The sequence below is a fragment of the Chelmon rostratus genome, chromosome 9, assembly GCF_017976325.1.
Source record: "Chelmon rostratus isolate fCheRos1 chromosome 9, fCheRos1.pri, whole genome shotgun sequence".
Classification (NCBI taxonomy): Eukaryota; Metazoa; Chordata; class Actinopteri; order Chaetodontiformes; family Chaetodontidae; genus Chelmon; species Chelmon rostratus.
In genome coordinates this window covers 15265230-15288860 of record NC_055666.1, presented here as the reverse complement: position 1 = coordinate 15288860, position 23631 = coordinate 15265230, and the positions used below count along the sequence as shown (strand labels likewise).

Below are 23631 nucleotides of genomic sequence, written 5' to 3'. Positions count from 1 at the left end.
TTATTTATAAGTTGTTTGTAAATGGTTGTTTAATTGATGTGACAACACTTACTGAAGTTTGTTTTTGTTGTAATAGAGGCCGTTTCATTTGCATAATGGCTTGAACTATTACAGCCACACCTTCATTTTTGATGGATTATTCATTATTAGTCACATTTCTTTTGTATTAAAAGCGTTTTGGAGTCCCCAGCTGCAGGCTCCATGCAGGACATTTGCATTGGGTGAGTGGAGTGAAGACATTTGTCCTGTGGAGCGGCGAATAAAGGCAGCAGGGAGGTGACTTAGAAAGTCATAGAAAAAGAGGGAGGGAATTGGAAGTCAAATTAGGAGGAAAGAGGGGGAGTCTGTAATGAAACCAGAGAGAGAATAGAAGTGTGGAGTCTTTGGGACTGTAACGAAACCTCCACAAGACAGAAACGGAAGCAGAGAAGGGAAAAGGTTTTAATTCGCCGCCTTTAGAAATTAAAGAGAAGAAAAAGCTGCGAAACATTTAATCTTCTTTTTTTCCCCCTCTCAGTCAGCAACAAATAAAGGAAACAAGCATTTTTTACTCCCGGAGAAGACATTCAACTCAAGTAAGTAAACGAGCACCTCGGTTAATTTTCCCTGTGTGTCTGCTCCACATGAATGCGTGTAGTATTAACCGGAATGACGCAGAGTTGCGGCGGGACGCGGCGGCAGGACGAGCCGGCTGCACACACTCACACGTGGCATGAAGCTGAGCCTGAACAACGCTGACATACAAAGGGCAGCCTGTACCCAGCCTGTGTTAAACCAGGGAAAATGCGTGCTGGGGGAAAAAGGCTGAAAGTCTGGGCGCTCTCAGAGAGGGTGAAAGTGCCAAGAAAAACCACAGAATGAGCGCGCCGTGAAGGAAGCGACCACTCAGCTTTTAGTAGCAGTTCCTGTGTTGGTCTTTTCTGGACTGGTGGTCAGCTCCCGTTGAAATGATGCTTAGACCAGCCTGTAAGCCAGTGAGCCCATTAGACACATATGTTTAATTAAACTCTAATTTCGACGTTGCTTTACCCAGAGGCGCGTTTGGCGCGTAAGATGAAGCTATACAGCGTTTGTTGCCTTCATGGAGACCCATAAAAGTCAGGTTTTAAAGAGAGCTTGCTGTTATTCTGTTTAAATCATTAAAAAAAGAAAAGTTTCGAGTAAAGAAGATTGTCAGAAACGGTGTATAAATGGGTTGTGTTTCATGGGGTCACTCAGAGGAACTCTCACTGAGGTGGTGATTATTACAATGACAGTAAGTTTAGAACATGTTTCATCACCAAAAATGATTTTATAAATTGGGGCTGCCACTATTATTTTTGTCATTGATTAGAATGTGTCTTTAGAAAATAGTGAAAAATGTCTGTCACATTTTCCCAGAGCCCAACAAGGTGACATCTTCAAAGTTTTTCTCACCATCAGTCCAAAACATAAACATAATTAAATTACAGAGATACAAAACATACAAAAACCCCTTCAAATCCTTACATTTGAGAAGCAACAGCTGGCAGATGTTTGATTGTTTTTGTTTCTCAAATCACTTAAATGTGTAAACAGTCATTAAATCGTTGGTGATTGATTTTCTGTTTGTTCATTGATTAATCGTTTAATCATTCCAGCACTACTATGAATCTATTTTGCTGTTATGTTCTTGACAGTGATCACCTGTAGACAGGTGTGTATCACAAGAAACAGCTGTCAGGCTCCCCACCTCTCTTTGGGGACCTTCAGTATGTAGTTGACCTCACAATTCCGATATTCAGGCAGCACGTGAACGCGGCAGCAGACTTACGCCGGGACGGGTCTTTTCAGCGGCCTCCCTGCCGTGCCGGTAACCGGACCCCGGGCTGAGGTCATGCCCGCGGAGAGACAGCTGCTGGCCGGCCGGGCAGCCTCGGGGGTTGCGTTCTTTGGGGACTCCTCGGGGAACAGAGGCTCCTAGAGCGCGTGGTTTATTTTGTTGGAAACTTGTGAGGATAAAGAGTTTGCCCTGCGGTCCTTTATGTCCTGCAGAGGTTGATAAACATGGCTGGTCAAGGTCAGAAACAGCCCCGCGGGGAAAAAAGCGCAGGGCTGGATGGGAGCAGCAACAGGAAGACTTGAAAGAAAGCAGGACACGTGATGAAGCCAACTCAAATTTTTAATACAGAAGCAGTAGAAAAGGTTTGTTATAATCATTCTAGTCAAAAATGTCGATATAATAGAACCCCCTACCCTATAAATACCAAAACTATCCATGGCCATAAAAGTGGAGTTAGTCATGGCAACATTGCATCATTCAGCTGCTGCCATGCTCAGGTATTTCAGGAAACAGCTTCCTTATATGGTGTTTCTCTCACTGCAGACTTCACCTGCTCTGCCAAACACACACACACACACACACACAGAGAGAGAGAGAGACTTCACAGTATTATGACAATGCCTCACAACTGCCTGTCAACCCTCAAAAGACACTTTAATGTCGTGCTTTTGCCTGTTTGCAGGTCTCTGTTGTGCGTTGGCCTTCCCGCCTCACAGCACCTGGCCACTCCTTATTCTCAGTAAGGTCTTGTCACAGCTCTTGTCAGTTTGTTCCCCACAACGCGGCAGTTTCCAAGCAACCGCTGCAGCAACGAGCAGCACAAAACTGGCGGGAAGCAGAGAGGAAGCATGTGCGATAAGCAGAAGTGGAGGTGGAGGTCTGAACTTGCGTGACGTGCATCGGTCACACGTGGTCATTTGACCTGAGCTCAGGCACACAGTGAGGAGCAACTGATACCTCTCTTACAGACACATGGACTCTGTTTTCCTGACACAGAGTTGCCGTGGCTCCATGCCGAGCGGTGACTGCTCGCATTGTGAATGCGATGTGTATTTATTGTGTGTTGCAGCCGAAGAAAATCCAATCCATGTGACAGTCGTCTCTATACTTAGGACTTTAATGGACTCTGCCTGTTCGTGTTTGAAAGGCTGGTCTGTCTGTCCATTCTGCAGGATTAACACATTAACAAACACTTCATGACCTTAACGCCCTGGTTTCAACTGCGTGGACAGTTCCAAGAGTAGTTCTGCACTTAGTGTTTGTCTTGACAAAGACTGAACCTCTTTGTTGCTCAGACGGAGAGAACACGGAGAGGATTAATGGTGCAGCAGCACATTCAACACATAAATATGGATTTACACCTGAGTTTAAAAGAGTCCTGAAAGTCCAATTAGCAGTGCCAACTCGTTCAGATGGCTCATTAAAATGGAGATGTTTTTGGGTCCACTCTGCTGTAGCGAGCCCCTGCCTCTAAAGTCATGGTGCTACCAGAAACCCAACGACAAGCAGCACAGTTAATGATTAGTTAATGCTTTTGAAGTGGGGTTGGTACTTATGTTGCATTCACGTGGTTCAACACAAGGTTTGGTTAGAAAAAACAAACAGTCCGACGGAATAGAAAAAAATAAGTACAATTATATCATGACGATTATTTTATGTCATCAATCTAGTAATTCGTGTAGCTCTAAAATGCAGTTTTCTTTTAATATTCTGCTGCAAACTTCAAATTTCTCTTAAATTCCCTCCAAAACTGAAGGTTGTTCATTCATTTTCAACACGGATAGTGACAGGAGAGCTGCACTCGGTTTTTCTTGTAATATCTTGTAGGATTTCAAGCTGTGAACATGTAATTGTTGTTGTTGCACCAATATTATTTGCTTCTCGTTGTCCAGATTGGCCATGTTTTCTACTGGTGTGAGGGAGCTACAGTATAGTAACATGTGGCTGTAAATTCCATTGCTGCAAAATGTTGAACTATTCTAGCTTTGGGTGGCGCTGGTGTCTACCGTTACCTTTGCCGGTATTCTCTGCCGACCTCGTCTAATTTTACCGTCCTGCTCTCGTCCAATAAATTGTAATCTGTAGATTGTGCCCTCTACTGACTGCCTGAATCCATGTGGATGCAGCATTATCCATAGGCAGTGTTTTAATTGATGGCAGCAAGGAAGTTCAGCTCTGAACTGCTGTGGACAACTGCAGCGGTTGCATTTTGGAGCTTTGTATCGTTTGTCGAACACGTAAGAGATTTGATGAAGCCACTTTGGGCTCTTGGATATTGTGATGGGCATTTTTCACTGCTTTCTAATCCTTCGGCCACACAATTAATTAAGAATAGAATCGGAGCCCTGATTTCCTCATCAGTCATAGTCTCACCACTAATTACAGACACAGACAGCCAAGAAGTTTTCCTCTTTACTGTGTTTATACTATTGTGATTGAATTAACAGGCTAATTTGTGGATTATACATTTAAAGGACGGAGTGAATGAGCTTCGTCTTGCTCTGTCGCACCATTGTTCAGAGTTGGGAAGTGGGGTGTGTGTGTGTGTGCATGTGTGCGTGTGTGCACTGAAGGGCATGGGGGTGTCAGTTACATAGAAATCCCCCTTTTCAAACTCTCTTTTCAGCACAACGGCCGGTCAGTGGGCTGTAAATAATCCCATTACACGCACGCCTCATAAGCACATACGCAGAGACAAATCTGTCCCATTAGATCATCTCTCCCTCTCTCACACAACTCACACACATGCACACTGAAGAGATGCCCTCATTAGAAACTACTGAAAGTCCTGTTTCCTTCCTGTTTGAGGCCTTGACTGCAGGCCCCCTCCCGCCTATGTCTCCTCAAATCAAGTGGCTGAGACTTTTGCTCCCTATGTTCCTTTCCATGTCTTCTCTGGTTCGCGGCCAAATGGAATAGATGGTTATATTTGGATCTTTTCGCTTAGATGTTTTCCAGATGTGTGTGTATGTGTGTGTGTGTTTGTGTATGTGTGATGCAGCCAGGATGGCCGGAGTCACTCATGTCACAGGTTACAGTGACCGGTGACCTGTCCTAACGTGTTTTATTACTTATGTTGTGAGGACATCAATCTGTTTACACAGGCACATTGTGCCGAATCGTGTTCCTTATGGGGAAAAATGCAAGTCGCAAATGCAAGGGTAGCCATCCAGGAGGTTAATTTAAATCAGTCTGACATCCTCTGATGTGATGGAAACACGGTGTGTGTGTGTGTGTGTGTGTGTGTGTACTTTCCAGGCGGTCATGACTAACCTGACATTGTTTGGTCCGTCACGTCAAGTTTCAGCTGTTGTCTCAGATGAATCATCACTCACTTTTGACCCATTAATCGCAGCAGTGTTGGGTCGAGTACTGAAAGTCTATACTCAAAAAAAATTGAAAAAAAATCTTAATAGATTACTCAAAGGACAAGTCACTTCGCATTTTAATACAGGCCAGTGCAAGGTAAACTATGAAATGCGAATCTATCTATCTATAGAGGGTATATTCTAGTATAAGAGATATTGCCTTGTGAGGTCAGGTGTGGGCAGGTTTGTCGCCGGAGGCTGCCTCTTGTTCCCGGTTTTGCTCCGTCATCATTGCATCCTGGTCAACAGACCGGTGGTGCTTGTTTTTCTTCCAGGCAGCTGCAGTAGAGGTGCTCCTCTCTCGCTCTCCACCCCTGCACGCGATGCATGCAGAGCAAACTAGCTGGAAAGAAGGCATTAATGGCAAATGTGGCAACGGAAAATGACTAAAAAATACACTTGAGAAATGAGTAAAAGTGTATTTTTAAACATGAAAAGTACTTGGTAATTAAAAAAATGTTGTTTTACTCGTGTGCATTACTTATAATGCATCATTTACCACCCTTGACTCCCAGTGATATGCTGTTGAAAGACACCTTGACTCCAGCTCTGCTTTCACGTGGAAATGTCGCCCTTTTAAGATGCGATCCCTATTTCAAGAACAAAAGCGGGCAGATCGAGTGCTCGGCATTGTTGCCTCCGGTCAAAATCAAGGGTGAAATAGCTGCTGTGTTGACAGCCCAGCGGGAGGATTTCTGAGGACAATGAAGAGCAAGGTGTCAGGTGCCCAACCAGGATTTACAAAACAATGACTAATCACATGAGCGCCCATTAGGCATACTGAGAGAAATGTCCTGTCTCAAGGGACTGCATCAGGCCTCCCCAGTGAAGAAAACATGATGACATTTTACAGAGAGTTTTAAGAAGAAGGTGACCTTCTGGAAATGCTACAGTCAGATGATTTTTGTCAGAACTCAGAATGGATCCAGTCTGGGATATTTTTAAACTCAATTTGGAGCAGCTTTCAAAGGCGGATTAGTCATGGAGTCATGAATGATCTAATGCTGGCTGGAGAGTTTCATGGCCATTTTGTTGCATCATCGTTTGTGTTTTGTGCTGTTTGTATTGGAGCTGCAGCCATTTGTCAGCGGACAGAAAAATAAACAGCACAAAGTGCTTTTAAGCAAAAGCAGCTCAATGTCTGTTTGCAGCTGCTCAAATGGGAATATTCGCTTGACTCTGCTAAATTAAATAACTGTGTTTTTGGCCGTTGATCACACAAAACAAGACATTTGAAGACATCATCTTGAGCTCAGGGAACTTGAGATGGACATTTTTCACAATAAACTAAAACTTACTGATTAATCAAGAACTTGTAGATTGATCAAAAATGAAAGCAAAAGCTTAGTTTCAGCTCCAGTTTTTATATATGCTTGTGTTGCCTTTTGTCTGTTTCTATCTGATTCATTGTTTCATAGTTGTTGCCGTTCAGTTTCTTTACTGGAAACCTCATTTTATTATTTCCTCCCTCTACACATCTTGTTCCTCCCTCCACCACTGTCCCTCCCGCCCTCCTGGCCTCTCCTCCGTCACAGAGCAGCAGCAATGGCGCCCTCTCTCCTCCAGGCCTACAGGAGGCGCTGGTGGATGGCGGTGACAGCGGTGATTGAAAACCTGCTGTGCTCGGCTGTGCTGCTGGGCTGGGGCTCCCTGCTCATCATGCTGAAGAGGGAGGGCTTCTACTCCCACCTGTGCTCAGGTAAAAGCAGCAGCTCTGCATCACGTAAAGCAAAATGTTGTGTTTGTGTGTTTGTCTTTAACGGCTCCAAAAACATACTTAACATTACCACCTTCATATTTCATGACTCACACAGAGGATTTTCATATTCTCTATATCTGCAAATTAGTCAATTTGAATTTCTTGGCCCGAATTGATCCCAAACACATGCACTGTTGCTGTGTAGGGCATTTCTTTGTCAATGAATGGCTTTTTGGCAAACAAAATGAATATGTGCTAACAAGGGGAAGATTTACCGCTGCAATACATTTCTGTATTCTGGGTTTAAAAAAGAGAAACTAATGGTTCGTTTTGCAACTCCAAAATGATTAGGAAGTAAAGACAATGTGAACAGAACAGAAGGGAAGACAATGGTTTCCAGCCTTCACGGCTTGTGACTCCTTCAAGATGTGTGCAAATGCTGTGTCACTGATTTCATATGTGAAAAATGTACAAATAGATCTCTCTAATCTCTAGTCAACCCTCCCGCAGTGAACGAGTCCGTCGTCATCTCTTTGGGCAACTCCTCCTCGGGCGAGGTGGAGGAGTGGCTCAGCTGCGTGGACCAGGAGGAGATGCTGAACCTGGGATTCACCATCGGCTCCTTCTTGCTCAGTGCCACTACCCTGCCACTCGGTATCCTGATGGACAAGTTTGGGCCGCGCCCAATTCGCCTGGTGGGCAGGTAATGGTTGTAAAACAAGTCCCAGATGTGACACGTTTGTAGGAAATGTGCACGGCTGCAGGGTTTGACGTTATGAAGGGCCTTTTTAAGTTCAGTGCACTTCACAAACACTTAAACTTCTTTTTTTTAGATGCAGATTTTGTCATTTGGAGGGTTGACTCCTTCAGATTTCCTGTATTTATGATGATGATAGTCAGAAGTGGAACCTGCATAAAACAGTAATCAATTCCTCATCTACTACTGAGGTTGTAGTAAAGTTAAAAAAAAAAAAAAGCAGACAGATCACATTCCCAAAGTGGGAGGAGGGAGATTCTCAGTGTGTGAATCAATGAGTGGAGGTGGGGCACTACAGTATGTGCCTGCACATTGTTTGTATAATAAGTAGTGAAATTCCTTCTTGGGTGTGGACGTGTTCTAACAACTGTACTTTCTCATATGATCACATGGCAGTGTATCAGAACAGAAAGACACTTCTACAAATAGACACAGTTAATAATTTAAATAAAAACCCTCACGCCACACACACACCCCCACACACACACACTTTCTGCCTGATGCTTTGATAAGAAGATGTTAAACCACAGATAGTGTCACTCTTTGGCAGATAACCAGTGACTTAACTGCTGATTTATTTTTATGCAAAACATTTTTTTCCCAGCTGGGGATTAATAAAGTTGATCTTATTTTATCTTATGAATGTTGTTTACCTCATATCCACATCTGATGACCATATTTAACAGCATCATTTTCATCACACTTTCACTCAATAATGTGGGTGTTATATGACTCAGACATTTACAAACACAGGGGGAAAAATATATATATGTGTGTGTGTGTGTGTGTGTGTGTGTGTGTGTGTGTGCGAGTGTGTGAGACTTTCAGCATGCCCGAATTAAAGTCGTCCCTGTCCTTTTGTTACAGTTCGTGTTTCGGCCTGTCCTGTGTTATCATGGCCGTGTCTGCCTACGATCCTCACGGTGAGTTCAAATCCAAATCCTAACACACACACACACACACACACACACACGCACACGCACACGCACGCACACACACACACACACACACACACACACAAAACAAGCGGTGCTCAGTTATTGCTCAGTGTAAGTTTAGAGTGAGAGCTGGAGGTCATTATTTCCATAAAATCTGCTGTTTGTCTGTAAGTGCGACATTCTGCATATTAGCATCCGCTGCTGAGGGTTTGTTGATTTACCTGTATTATATAACACATTATATAAAACAGTTAGAAAAGGATAAGGGCTGGATGTGTGGTATTTAGTTAACTAAAGCTAAATAAAACTGAAATTTGTGCCATATGTCCAATCATAAAGACATAAGGAGTTGGATTTAGCAACATGTACAAGATACTGGTTTGGGAAACACTGCACAGGCACAACCTCAATTAAACAGTTCACATCCAATCATGCTCTGTAACATGTGTAAAGATGCAGAGCAGGCCCAGCTGAGGCAGATTTTGCATAAAGGCGTCAAGAGGAAAAGATATGAGTGACTTTGAAAGACGGTTCATTGTTGGGGCACCGATGGCAGGAGCTTCAGTCACAAAGACTGCTCAGCTGGCTGGTGTTTCAATAGGAACAGTAACTTCAGCATCTGGATTAGATCTATGGGAAAGACATCAGTAAATAGGGCCAGAAATCGTGGTCAACAGTGCACATTTGATGACCGTAAATGACTGCAAATCGTTTGTTATGGCCTTCACAGTCACCACATCTCAGCCCAGATGAACACCTGTGGGAGATTTTATATTGATGTGTTAGACCACCACCATCATTAAAACACCAAATGAGGGTAAATCTTTTGGAAGAATGTTGCTCCACCCCTCCAGTAGAGGACCAGAGACTTGTAGAGTCAATGCCAAGGTGCACCGAAGCTGCTCTGGCAGCACATGACAGCCCAACACCTTACGAAGACACTATATGTTGTTTTTTTACTTTAATTTGTCACCTGTCTGTAGATACAGTAGCAGTAGTAGAATTTTCATGAATAAATATTCTTTCAAGAACACTTTTTAAGAGCTTCAAATCAGTACAAAGCTCCTTTCAGACCACTGGATGAGACAGGGTGATGTGTATTCCTCAGTGTTAAACTTATTTCTGCAGACAGTTGAGCGCTTGCACCAGGTGCAGTTGGACAGGTGTGCAAAGCCGTGAGAATGGGCAGACGCCAAACACTCTACCAATGACTTTCCCTACATTCTTCACATTTCCTCCTTCACAGCTGTCTATGTAGCCATTTAGATCTCACCGATCGCCTGCGGCTGCAATGAAAACCATGTAGTTTCAGATGGCAACGAAGACGAGAGAGAAGAATGTGATTAAGATGGCGAGCAGGTTATGAACGGTGGCCAATAGTCAGCCTCTTTGCACGCCACTTCACGTTTTTAAATCACAGTGGCTCAGCTGGTATTGAAAACACACCAGAAAAACGCCCGTCTGCTACCTAAAAATGAAATATTTTATTTCCTGTAGCCTGTTTATTGATCTCTTGCACCAACTGCTGCTTCCACTTTATAAGGACTCAGGGCAACATGAACTTTTTTTCAAAATGAACTAAATGTAGCTGCAGAAACTCAACAAATCCAGCAGAGACACTCAAAGAAAGTGTGTGAAACTTTTTAAGGCTTTTGGAGGCAGACAGGCCCTCCGGTCTTGTTCTGATAAGGATTTTGGCGTTAACTCTTCTTCTGTGTTTCTGTGCTCCTCTGCAGTTCTGTCAGCGCTCATTTTCTTGGCTCTCTCCCTGAACGGCTTTGGAGGCATCTGCCTGACCTTCACCTCGCTCACGGTGAGACACTCAACCAAACAGAAAAAGTACTAACATTTACCTGAGTGATAACATGATAATTGTATAATTACATTACATATATACATCATTAGAAGGGCTGTGCGATATGAAAAGTCTGATGCAGGCCAGAAAAGCGTGCTTTGCAATTTTTGCCGCAGACCCCGTTGACCCCACAACAGACCCAAACACCACAAGCCTCATCACTGAGCTCATGGTGTCCTCTCTGGTTTTGAAAGCATACTGAAAGGAGACGATCGCTCTTCTCTGTGCCAGTTCTTGTTATTTTGGTGGGTCCGCTTCTGAACATAAGAAATGAAGAAGAGAAGGAAAAAAACACATGACAGCTCTCCTGTGTTTGTGAGCTTTGTTCTCTTGTATCCAAACCACAAATTGAATTAGATGGTTATCTCATGCCTCCAAGGCTGCCTTTGCTTTCACACTATGTACTCCATCTGTGTCCCTGGCAACTTCCAAAAATTGCTGTCAGTGTGTTTCATATTTATAGTATTTTCAAAGCTGTGTGATCAGGACTCCCAGGGCAAGATGTAGTCTTTATTGTGAACAAGGCCAGTCATTCTGGGTAGAGGTGGCTCCAAGGTAAAGAGAATAAAACATAGAAGAATCCTTAAATGTTTGAAATGAGTGTTTGAGCTGATAACATAGAAACCAGAGAATGCATTCTCAGATCAGCATCGCGTTAAATCAGCATGTTGTCAGGATCATTTTTAACAGTATTAGTCATAATTAATACCGTGCAGCTTGTCCTGTGTGATAGCGCTGAAAATGCAAAATGCCTCTACTGTTGTTGCAATAATCATATTCTGAGAAAGTCCTAATGTACGGTCCTGTTCCTGGTAGCTGGGAGTCTCAGCGTGGCCGGCCCTCTATTTGTCTCAGCTGAGGAAACAGTGTGTGTTGTGACTGGGAGCTGTGTTTGTTTACACTCACGTCAGGCATGTGTGTTTGCGTGTGATGTGTCAGCTGGTACCAACATTATCAAGTGTGCTTTATTGTTGCTGCTGCCTCCTGCGTCCTGGCAGGTATTTCGGTTTTTGCCTGTGTGTGTGTGTGTGTTTGTGTGTGTTCGTGCGTGTTGAAAAAGTTTCCGTCTGAGCCGCACATGACTTCTCCCAGATGGAAAGTCTCCCATTTGTGTTTTAGCCAATGAGGGCCTCCTGTTGACCACACGCCCTCCCCGAAGCCTGGCCCACTCACCTCTACTCAAAACACTCAAGGCCACGCTTTCTGTCCTCTCTCCTGCTCCCTCTCACTTCCTTCCGCCTTCCTTTGTTCTTGTCCTCCCGTCTTCCTCCTCCCTCCTGCTTCTCGGCACTCAGGGGAAAATCAATACCGAACCTTTTCAACTCTACATGACTGTGCACACATGTGGATGTACGGACGTGTGCGCATGCTTATGCACACACGGGGAGACGAACATGAAACAGATGTTTAGATACTGAAGGTCCAAGTTGAGAGTGGACAGACGACCCTGTCTTCTGACCTTTTCCCTGTATGCCGACTGCAGCCTGGAAGAGAAAAGCACATGTCTCCGTCTGTGTCTCTCTGCAGACTGGCTCACGTTAAAAAGACATTCAGCTGTGCCCACATGCCTCACTGAAACCGGCTGACGTGGCTGTTTGACAGAAGGGAAAAATAAGTTTGTTCCAAATGTGAAGCCTGTGACCTTGAAGGAGATTAGAACAGATGGTAGTTAAAAATCTCTCGTTGGTCAGTCGTTACGAGCTCATGCTGTTCAACCACACATTGCTGAGATTTGTTTGAAGTTCTTGTAACGATCCCAAAATTTTCCAAAGATACCAAATATGTCAAGCTGGGTTTTGGGGAAATGTGCGTGAAATGATGTTCAGAGCTGCAACGATAAGTCAATTAATAAATTATTTGACTGAGAGAAAATTAATAAGCGACCATTTGGAGAATCAATAATCATTTAGGTAATTTTTTTTTTTAAATGGCAAATAGTTTATGAAAGTTTCTCAAATTTCCTCATTTTCCTTGTCTTACATAATAGAAAAATGATGATTTTGGACTGTTGGTCATTGGATGACACAACAAAGAAACTATATTCACTTTTTTAGGTGTTAGTTGCAGTCCTATTCCATTTGATGCAAACATGAACACTTTGGTCCTATCATTTCACTCAGGGTGTAGCTTTGAATGAAGAGCTGGAACAAGATGATGCAAAATGTCGTAGAATATGATGATTTTAATAACCTTAAAGCTTCTAGAGACAAGAGGGGGAAGGAATAAAGTTTGTTCCCTTCAGTGTTCCTTTTAGTGTTTGCCCATTGACACAGACTCACGTAACTCCCACACAGGACAGTACTGTGTCCTTTCTCTTCTCTTAATCACACACAAACACAACATTAATATCACACACACGCACACGCACACTTGAGTAATGTCCAGCTCCCCCCTCCTCTTTGTCCCTGTCTCACCTCTGTGTCTCCCTCGCCCCTCCCTCCCTCTAACTGGTCTGCGTAGACCAGCATTGACTGACCTCCACACTGTTGTTGTTGTTGTTCTGAAGAGCGAATGACGGCGGAGCGCGAGCACTGAGAAACACACACACACACACCATCATGATTTAAACCACATGCTTTAGAGCAATAAGTCAAAAATGATTATGGATGGATAAAACAAGGAGAATCTCTGTTCTTTTGAGTTATTTTAAAAGGAAAGAACACGTTCTTCTATAGACAGTCAACCATGATGAGGATCAAAAGCCCCTGATAATAGAGGGTCTGTCATATGATTTAATAAAATATGGCAGTTTATTGTATGTAGAATATGGAAAATTTACAGTATAAACAGCATTTAAACTTTAAGGAGAGTTTGCTGGTGAAATCATCTCAACTGTACGACCCTGATCAAGGTAGTTCTGCAGACACTATTTACACTTGTGTTGTGTGCACATTTACCATGTGGATAGTATCAATACATCAAGTCATGCTGCAAACAAAAGCATAAGACTGGCAGAGAAATAAAAAGTCCCCAGAGGGAGGAGCTGAGAAATTGCTGCAACAGGCCAAAGGATTATGGGTTTAAATTCGAGCAGCAGTGACGAGAAGTCGCACAATGAGTCAGGGTTCAGCTGAACTAAATTTTTTTCTTTTTGCTATTTGTGGACAAAATGACAGGCATTACTTGAAGGTGGAGTCACTGATTCTGGAGCTGATTGTTGAGTCTCATACTGACATATCTGATTGCTGGCTGCTGGTCCAAGTCACAAACCATCGACTATCTTTCTGCGCAATCTGCGACTCCACCTTTAACTTGATGAAGTTGTGAGGTTCGGCCTGTACTTCACTTGCACTGCACCATAGCTTACCTAATAATTACCTCAGCGTGACCTCAAGCCTCAAGCCTGTGTGAACACACCTTTGTGATTTTGAGGTTCATTTAAGGTCATTGAACACCATAGTTCCTTCACTGGCACATCTTTGCCTGAAGCACACAGCCTTCACAAACTTAACAACCAGTAATGACGCGCGTGAAGTACGCACAGCATGTCTGCGTGCTTGTGTGTCACATCGGCATTGAAGGAATGAAGACAGTCTGCATGCGTTTGTTGTAAGAGACTGCCAAAAAGTACTGGCTGCGCACCTCACTGGGGCTACGAGAGTCTGTCACATGTCAGCTTCGGTCTCAGCGAGCAGAGAGAGAGGTGGAACTTTTGCTCAACAAAGAGAGGCAACTACAGCGAGAGAGGGTGGCAGAGAATCGAGGTGGAGCGAAGAAGCCGGTGCTAATCGGCTGTGGTTTAGTGTTTCCTGCTGGGCTCTCCGCAGAGGGGCTGCAGCTGTGGCTCGGGGAGATCAGACAGGCCGAAAAACTACCTCTCGTTTTCCTCGTTCCTCCCCTCGCTTCACCTCTCTCCTTCTTCCGCCCCGCTCCCCTTTTACTCCACTCTCTCCACCTGCATTCTACGTCTCCTCTGCACATTCACCAAAATTTCTCACTAAGCTACTATTTGGCCCGTTCTCTCGGCGATTAAGGTCTTAATTAAACCCGGTGCCAAAGTCTTACAACACCCAAGCGAGTGAGCACGGCAGGAGTAGAGCCTGAACTGATTAGCTGTGACAAGTGAACGGCCAAAGCTCGGTATGTGTGTGACTTCCTGACACCAGTTGACCCTTGTGTGCCTCCAAGCCGTCACGTGTTTCTGTCCACGTCCCCCTGGCAGCGTTAGCATGCAGGACATGTCCTGCAAGGCCCTGTGTGAAATGTGTGTTTTTATGAGAACATAGCGATGGGAGTCACGCTTGCTGCCGGCACATGCACACATACGTGTCAGGCTTGTCTTTGCTTTCTGCCTCACACACGAATCGCTCAAACACACTCCCACACTTCTGAGGGCAAACACCAGCGAGCTGACATCTCACATGGCTGGAATATCTTAGCCTTAACATTAGCAAGAGATGCAAACTCCCCTTGTGTGCTCAGAGGGCCCTCGCGCCTGCATACCACAAAGCTCCACAGCCAGAGAGCCTGGCGCTGTCGATCCGGTGGCCACAGGCCGGCCGTGAAGAATTTCGGTTCTCGGAAGCGCTGAATGAGGATGGGTGTTCTCCGGGATGTTTTTCTCGTCTCGCTCAGACAGTCAGGCTCTCTCCCGGGCATCCTCAGGAAGGTTTTTTTTTTTTTTTTCTGTTTACCTGCCCACCTCATTGTTGTGCGAGCTCTCGATGTGACCCCACGCTTCCCACTGCAACACAACGCAGTCTTCCAGCCACAAACCGCCACCACAGCCTAATCTTTACACAGCAGCCAACCCCTGACACACACACACACACACACACACACACACACACACACACACACAAACAACTGTTTTCACAGAAAAGCCTCCTTCCGTCTTTACGTCTTGGCTGGCTCAGCAGCCAAAAGCAGCTCTAGGAATTTCCATTGAGGGTAATAAGTTCTTAGAAACCCTTTCTTAGTTATTTCATGCTTTATGACTCACCAGGGCTTCAAATATGGCCGATCAGTTCCAACGAGTGTCACTATAAGATATAGACAGCAGGCATTCATGATAGATTAACAGTGACAGGGTAATCAGTAAATTATCACCAGGCCCTGAAGAGCTTTATAGCATCTTTTAGCTCATGATTTTGGTTTTCTGGCCCACAGCTTCACTGCTGTCATCTGTGTTTTTGCAGCTGCAGGAGGCTCAGACACACCAAATGGCAAACTTAGGGACTAGCTGGTGAACACAGCTAGAGAGTCGGACATTTAACACAGGAGCAGGTGGAGACCAAAACAGAGATAAAAACGGAGTGGTCATCAGGATTACGACCCCAAATAGACGATAATGCCGCTCTGTACCTGCTGGATGTGTAAACAGGCAACTGTTTGCCGCCATGATCTCCCTGTCAACTTTATTCTGTGATACTAACTCAGTGTCATGCTTTCAGCTAGTTGCTCTAAGTGGCCAAAAAATCTGTTGGAGAGTTAAAGAGCTTAAATGGACACTGAAATACTGTTACAGAATCAACACATTTTATCATTCTTATCGGCATGTTTTGCATTTATAGTGCATGTTAGCACAGTTTGTAGATTCATTATCCTTCCACCTCTATACATCAACCTCTCTGCCCTCTATTCCCCTCCTCACTGTGGGTCAGCAATGAAGTAGCTGACTGAGCAGTTTTATCATTAATTGCAAAAAAATTGTAAAAAAAAAAAATTTCATGTAAAGGTGCCAATCCTATTATTTTTTTGGCTCGTCGCGTTCCCAGTTTCCCAACTGTGACCTGATGTCATTTGGCCGGGCCTCGGTGAGATCAGTGTAAGGGTGTGGACGCACACCTACGGGATAAAGCAAGGGACGCTGACATTACACGGCAAACTCTGACCCAGCGGAGAGATTAGGTGACGCCAGCAGAAGTTTGGAAAACCGTGGTCAGTGCTGAGAGAGAATAGCGAGCCTGTCATGCAGCACACCTAAAATCCCACACATGTGATTTTATAATCGTGATTGACCCGTTTAAAACTCTAATCAAAGGACACTGGGTGTGCTGGCAGCACAATAGGTGATTGTTATGTTCACTAAGCTTCTTACTACTGTAAATAGGTCAACCTAATATATGATGTGTTCGTGCCTGGTGCCTGCCACGTCGTCCCCGTTGCCGTGTGTCATGCATGCTCCCACGCTGGGTCCGCCAAGCCCTCCGTGGTTCATCGAGGGCTGCCTATAGATCGGCTTCCACATTTTTAATCCGACCTCAAAGAATTTGTTGAAACTGCAAGAATAAAGACGGTGGATGTGTGTCTAAGTATAGCTTAGTCTGTGTTTGAACTATGGGGTCAGTACCCAAAATGGGTCATGATTTTGTTTCTTGTTTCCTCATGACATGGAAACTAATATTTTTTTAATGAGTCTGCTCTGCAGGGAGAGAGGTGTGTGACTGGGTGCAAACGCCCCACAGGCAAGAACTGTTCACAGTGTCTTGATTAACTTTCATGCTCTGGGTCATCCTGTTACACAAAGCAGCTGTCTGCCCTCTGCTGGTCAAAGTGACATACTGCACCTTGATAAAACAACATTTTTTTTTAACACTGTTTAAATAGGTTACATACAGGTTTAATATATTTCATTGCGCTCTAGGTGAACATGTTCCAGTACATGTGATAAGTGACATCTAGTGTGTTTCTTTATGCAATTTGCCTCTTGTTTCTCCCCTCCTCTGTCGTCACAGCTCCCCAACATGTTTGGTGCTCTGAGCTCCACCGTCATGTCTCTGATGATTGGCTCCTACGCCTCCTCTGCTGTCACCTTCCCCGGAGTCAAGGTAAATTACAAAGGCGATACAAGCAAAAATGGACATGACTCCAAATAAATGCGTATGTTGCCCTATACCTGCTGGGTGTGAAAGTAACTGTTTTACTACTTCACCAGGTGATATGATATGCCTGTGTTCTGCTGCCCCCAAGTGGCCAAATAACATCAAGGAGTGCACCTTTAAAGGCAAAAGGGAGTTGATTAGAAATGTAACAGCCCTCTTCCTCCCTCTCTGTCTTCTTCCCAGATGATCTACGATGCAGGCGTGTCCTTCCAGGTGATCATGTGGGTGTGGGCGGGCCTTGCGGCATTTGTCTTTTTCAACTGTTTCATCAACTGGCCCACAGAGGGCTTCCCGACACCTGACGAGGTAGACTACAGGTGAGTGTGGCCGCAAGTCTGTTCCTTCATCAAATTTAAATGTTGATCAGAATCCTTCACTGCGACGTCAACTTGCGTGTGTGTGTCTGTTTATATATGACAGTAAGATCCTCACACTGCAAGAGCTGCCTTTATCAGACCAGAAGATTGTTGGAGAGAGACTGAGCCACAAAAATGGAGATGTCCGACACTCCACAGAGAAACTACCGAATGGACCTGACACTGCACAGAGTAAGTCCACAAACAGCCATTTGCTTTATGCCAGTGCCTCCCAGTCATTTTGGCTTGTGTCCTTTTAAAACAGAATTAGGTTTACTTGTGATGCCTCAATGCAGGTTGCATACATTGCAGGCCAGAGGCATTATGTTTTCACACTGTCTGTCTCATTATCATGATATCTCAGAAATGCCTTGAAGGAATTTCTTACAATTTGGCAGAAATGGTCACTTGGATAAAAGGATGAACTAGATTTTAGATTTTAGGTTACAGTGACTACACACAACATATTTTTCACCATAACTCATACAATGATTATGACACACAGATGTCTAATAGGATAAGATGATGAAGTGATGACATTTTATATCCAAAAGGTCAAAGGTCATCTTCACTGTGACATTATAATGTTGTGCAAATATCTGGACATTATTCAGCACCCAGGAACAGAAGGGGAGATTGTGACCAGACTTGGTGACACTGATCTTGGGTGTCCACCTTGAAACTGTGCTGATGTGTGAAGCAAGTTTCCATTCGATGAAACCTCCTCTGTCCTCCTCTCTCAGACACTGTTCCTTTCCGTCGCTCTGTGTTCTCTCCCATCTTCCTGTGGAGTCTGATTACGATGGGGATGTCCCAGTTGAGGATCATCTTCTTCATGGGTGCAATGAACAAGATGCTGGAGTTCATGGTCACCAACGGCGAAGAGCATCGTGAGTGTCAAACCCTCGACCACATTCCCAGGAAACAATCCATGTGTTTTTTTAGTCTGTTGGACGTTATCCAAGTGTTACTGACCGAGTGGCTCATTGTTTTTATATTGCAGCATCTGAGCAGCTGGCGATTGAGGCAGAAGAGAAAGGTGAGTAGTGTAATACTCCGTCTTTATATTTGTATATTAATGTAACTTTCTGGTGCATGTTTTGATGTGTTTTCCTTTTTAATTGGATTTAACCTGTTCTCCATCAGTGAGTTTCTATTCATCCATCTTCGGCACGCTGCAGCTACTGTGCCTGGCCACGTGTCCTCTGATTGGATACATCATGGACTGGAGGATGAAGGAGTGCGTGGAGGAGAAGACCGTCCCACCAGGCACAGAGCCGAGGTACATGCAGCGACAGTTTCAAAGCAGTGGAGTCAACAATGCTGACAGATATAATGGGAGTTAAAATGGGAGTGTGGTCCAGCATATAATGTTAAAACACCTGTGTGTCTGTGGCCCCATCAGACAGACCAGTGGACCCAAAAGAGACGGTAAGATCCAGAAAGTGACCAACGCCATGAGAGCCTTCATCCTCACCAACCTGCTGCTCCTCGCCTTCGGATTCTGCTGCCTCATAGGCAACCTGCCTCTACAGGTAACACACACACACACACGAACACACACAATGGCAGTCAGAGAACGGAGAAACAAGTAAGGAATGAATAGTCAAAGTGCTCAGATTCACTGATCTTTTCTCTTCTTCTTTCTCAGATCTTGACCTTCATCCTTCACACGATGGTGCGAGGCTTCATCCACTCCTGCTGCGGAGGCCTTTACGCTGCTGTGTGAGTGCTGCAGCTCCGTTTGTCACATTTGCATCCCGGAGGAAATGGGAAAACGTAACCTCGGGGGGTGTAACATTTCACAAAGTATTTATTAAAGTGGCGTCATAATTAAATATATTTTAACAAAGCAGAAAAAACAGGGGGAAATGTGCCTCTATTTTCTAGTTCATTACCTGCAGGTTTGTCTGAGACCTGCAGTGAAACAGCAGACACTTCCCTGACCCATTTAGCGTTGTTTCCTGCAACATATAAACACCAAACATAAAGCAGCACTTTACAGTGTGATAAAAGCAACCAGATGTGGTGACAAACGTAGGGGATGCTGTATTAATACATTTAAACCATGTGTGCAACAATTCAACATATTCTGTTAACAGAGTCCATGAATTGTTGGAGCAATATTCATGAAACTGAATCCAATCTGTTAATGAACAAAGCATGTGATGTCAGATGACATGATACAGAGTAATGCTGAACCCCTGATGTTTCTTGAATACTCACAGATGTTGTCATGTAGGATTTTTGCTCTTGGACTCTGGCAATAATTACAGTTTCCCGTCATAAATTTATGCCGCAATAAACAGCTCATTTTTCTCGATTCATCTGGGGCTCGGCGTCTCTCGGTAACCACCCCTTATCTCTCCCGCAGCTACCCCTCCAACCACTTTGGCACCCTAACAGGCCTCCAGTCCATGATCAGCGCCGTGATTGCTCTGCTGCAGCAGCCGCTCTTCATCGCCATGGTCGGACCACTGAACGGAGATCCCTACTGGGTGAGGGGTCGCACTTCTGTAATATATCTGTAATAAATATTTGTGTCTCAATTCTGAGGGCGTATTGAGACATTCTGCGTGCAGACGACAGATTTTTGCTGCCAAATTATGTTGTTCTTTGTTCGATAATAATTTCTCTACAAACTTTAACTTCTGTTGATGCAAATCTTTTATCTGTACTCTGCTTGTCTGATCACACGCTGAGAACTGAGACATAAATCCACATTAAAGCAGTTTTCATGGTTCCCAGACAATAAATCCAGCTGATTTTGGCGATGCACTGATGCTCCCTGCAGTGCTGCTACCAGGCTCAGATTTGTAGCTGTTTTGTTGAAATGTCTCAACAACTATTGGATGGATTGACATGAAATTTAGGACAGACATTCATGTTCAGTTCAGGATAAAATGCAGTAACTTTCACTTTTCATGGAGCTCCATCAGGTCAAATTTTTAATTTGTCCAGTACTTTGGTTTGTGACTCAATACTTGCAAAAGTGATGAAATGATTGGCTTGTTTTTGCAATTAGTTTTCAAAAGTTGCAATGAGTTTTTTCACATTTTCTATTTAAAAAAGAAACTCAAAAATCAGTCTTATATCTAGTTCAGTTCAAACAATGGAATAGGCACAGAGTATTTTTGTCCTTATTTTATTGACAAAACAAAGACCCACCATGAACTGCATGACTGTAAGCGTGACTTTCCACCTCTGTCGTCCAACCATCCTTCAGATCAACCTCGGCCTGCTCATCCTCTCGTTGACTGGCTTCCTGTTGCCGGGTTACCTGTTCTACCACCGCAGACACCTGGTGATGGAAAAGGAGGCCAGAGACAGGCGGGCCGCCGGACAGGAGATGCTGGCGCTCAACCACAGTGAGGCCAACGGCTACAAACCTCACAGCAACGGCCTCGCTGCTGTGGAGGCTTAGAGCAACACGACAGCGCAGAGGATCAGGGGAATTGTAGGATTTATTTTTGTATGTGCCTTCAAAATGAGTACCAGCAATCTACTCATCCGTATATGTTTTGTTTTGACGTTTCCTGTGCTTTTTCTTTCTTTTTTTTTTTTTGGTCATTGCTGGTGCACATTTTGCCCACCACAAACTGTATCGCAGTGCAGACAGAGTCTCCGTGTTTTGTTGACCCAGAGTTAGACTTTAAGTTCCGTGTGATTTGGGGAGAAGCAAGTGTCATCATCAGCTGCTGCTGTCTATTTATTTTGGTTTAGGTCAAAGAGCCAAATTAGTGCGATTTAAAGCCATAGATTTCACTCACAAGCACACGCAGAGACACGTGCACACATCCTGGATTGGCCTGCGTGTCAGACTGCGGATATCACGGTACTTGAAATGTTGTAATGTAGTTTTCAAAGATAATCACCACAATCCCTGCTAACACCAAAGAACAGCTTAAATATAGGAAAGTTACACTTTCTACTTCAGTATTGTTGCAAAAGTGTGTTGAATGAAGCAAACTCCTAGTGCATTGTGCTGTTTCTACTGTACCCCCCTTCAACAAAAGCTACAAAGACATATTTCTCTAAAACTCTATTAAAAGCATACAAGCTATCAAAGAAAATGTAACCTGAAGACCAGACTTCTGGTATGCATAAAGAAGCTTTTGGGGCATTATTCAGAGCCCAGTTATTTACACACACACACACACACACACACACACACACACAAACACACGCGTACACGCAAGGATAGGCTGGTTGTAGAGACACCATATCTACCTCCTCTGTTTCCTGTTTTTGTACTGTCTCTCTGCAACCATCTCCTACATCTGTCCATCGATTTCTTTTCTCACATTAGGAAATATTAAACTTTGATCGTCAAACACCCGACAGATTTAATCACTACAGTTTCTCCTTGTGCGTTTCATGTTCTTCAAAAGGTATTGCAGAGTCAGCCCTTGAACTTTTGGAATTTTTATATGTAGGAAAAACATTTTTAGGGAAATTTCACAAGGAAAGAAAATGACTGACTTTTAAAAATTCTGACACACAGTGTGTGTCTATGTTATGAAACACTTTGTACTGCTTTATGCACAAAAATGAACTAGTGTGTGTATAAAATATGTATTTAAGTGTCTTTTTTTATACTCTAGCTGCAGTAGCATTAAAAAGGGAAGCATTTGTTTCAGTATCAGCTAATGTCATTTTGGAGTGAGCTAATTATAAATGAAGCTCCAATGATTTACTGTGTTTCCTGCTTTTGCTTTTTTTTTTTTTTTTAGTCATGCATTGATTTTGGCACAAACAAACCTCCATCAAAGTAGTTTTTTGTAAATAGAGCTGAGGTGTGTATTGTATTTTATTACATATTCTGCTTGCTTTACTTTGTATGGGTGTGTACAGTATATTACAGGACATTAACTGATGGAGGAGGAGACGCTGGCTGTGGTTAAATCTGTTTTTAATGGGATTTTTTTTCCTTCTTGGACGCTTAAAGTCACATTAAAAAAAATCCCTTTGTTTCAGATAGCTGCAGATGAAAACTGAAAAATGTACACTCTTCCAAAGTGACAACAAAATGTGTCTATTGTGTGCGTTTGTTCTGCTAAAGGCACCAGTATCGTGTAGATTTATGGAATCAGCTGTAATTTATAAATTTCTTTTTTTTTGTTGACTCAATCCATTTCATTGTCAAGACAGCTTCGGTAGATGTTTCCTTTATTGTCTGATGCATTTCTTTCCAGCTTTCTAATTCATTTTCATTCATTTCAAATCTTTGCTCTCTCGCTTTGAAGCAGATGCTGTTTTGTACCAACTCTGTGCCTTTGCTGCTCGCTCTTGGCTTTATTGCAGTAGAAATGAATGTAAGATTAATGCCAAACGTCTTTCCCTGTAAACCAAAGCCATGTGTAGCGTCTGTAAGATAGTCAGTAGTGCAGCACCTTTCCTCAGGAGAACGTACAGGAGCGAAACAAGAATGCCTTACAACACAGTGATTAGTCCTGCAGCACAGACCAGTCTGATCGTAAGGTTTGTTTTTTTTGATTGTCACAGGTGTTGATTCAGCTTGTCATGCTTGAGGCTGTACTTTGTGTTGATTAGTGCAAGTACTGGTTAGGGCATTTCAATCAAGTGTTGGCGAGTTTTGCACGGTCATTACTTTCCTCTTGTCGCAGCAGTATGGTATTTTGTCATGTTTGAAACCAACGTACGAGCAATTCGAGCAACAACTATCTGACCTCTTTGTACCTCTCAGTGGCCATCAGACCTCAATTAAAGCTGCCAAATGGCATTCAAGTTAATGTGACTTCCTTGTCCTTACGCCTTTGTAACTGATATTTGCAATAGTTTCCGCTTGAATTTTTTGTGTAATCAACACCTCTGATGGTCACTCAAACAAAAATAATCATTTGCTTTATCTGTATTCTAAGACTGTAAGCAGTAAACAGTGGCTTATCTAATCTCTTTGCCCTTGGGGTTCAAGTGTTGGTATATCTTGCTAAATGAATGCCTTTCTTTCCTGCCTTCAATCAGTATATCCAGCTTGTGCATTTGATAAACAAATAAATGTATGAATTTTAA

The 23631-nt window shown here is 43.6% G+C and overlaps 1 protein-coding gene across 3 annotated transcripts; it reads left to right on the top strand.

The window, feature by feature from the left end:
* Positions 1–348: 348 nt before the first annotated feature.
* Positions 349–23631, top strand: slc43a1a (solute carrier family 43 member 1a). Of its 3 annotated transcripts, none has more exons than XM_041944234.1 (15): positions 349–575; positions 6710–6868; positions 7364–7571; positions 8493–8548; positions 10300–10376; positions 17096–17188; positions 17426–17559; positions 17663–17790; positions 18342–18488; positions 18602–18637; positions 18745–18880; positions 19004–19133; positions 19250–19323; positions 19973–20096; positions 20825–23631. In XM_041944234.1, the coding sequence occupies exons 2-15, from the start codon at positions 6715–6717 to the stop codon at positions 21020–21022; spliced, it is 1695 nt and encodes a 564-aa protein (XP_041800168.1). In that variant the 5' UTR covers positions 349–575; positions 6710–6714; the 3' UTR covers positions 21023–23631. The 3 variants fall into 3 exon arrangements, with proteins under 3 accessions (XP_041800168.1, XP_041800169.1, XP_041800167.1); XM_041944235.1 differs by having other exon boundaries at positions 6705–6868; positions 7379–7571; XM_041944233.1 differs by having other exon boundaries at positions 6705–6868.

Bases quoted from the DNA above. Each gene is read 5' to 3' on its own strand.
- slc43a1a (XM_041944234.1), top strand. From the start codon at position 6,715: ATGGCGCCCTCTCTCCTCCAGGCCTACAGGAGGCGCTGGTGGATGGCG. The intron at 6,869-7,363 runs GTAAAAGCAGCA...TCTAATCTCTAG, and splicing joins CTACTCCCACCTGTGCTCAG to TCAACCCTCCCGCAGTGAAC. The intron at 20,097-20,824 runs GTGAGGGGTCGC...ACCATCCTTCAG, and splicing joins TGAACGGAGATCCCTACTGG to ATCAACCTCGGCCTGCTCAT.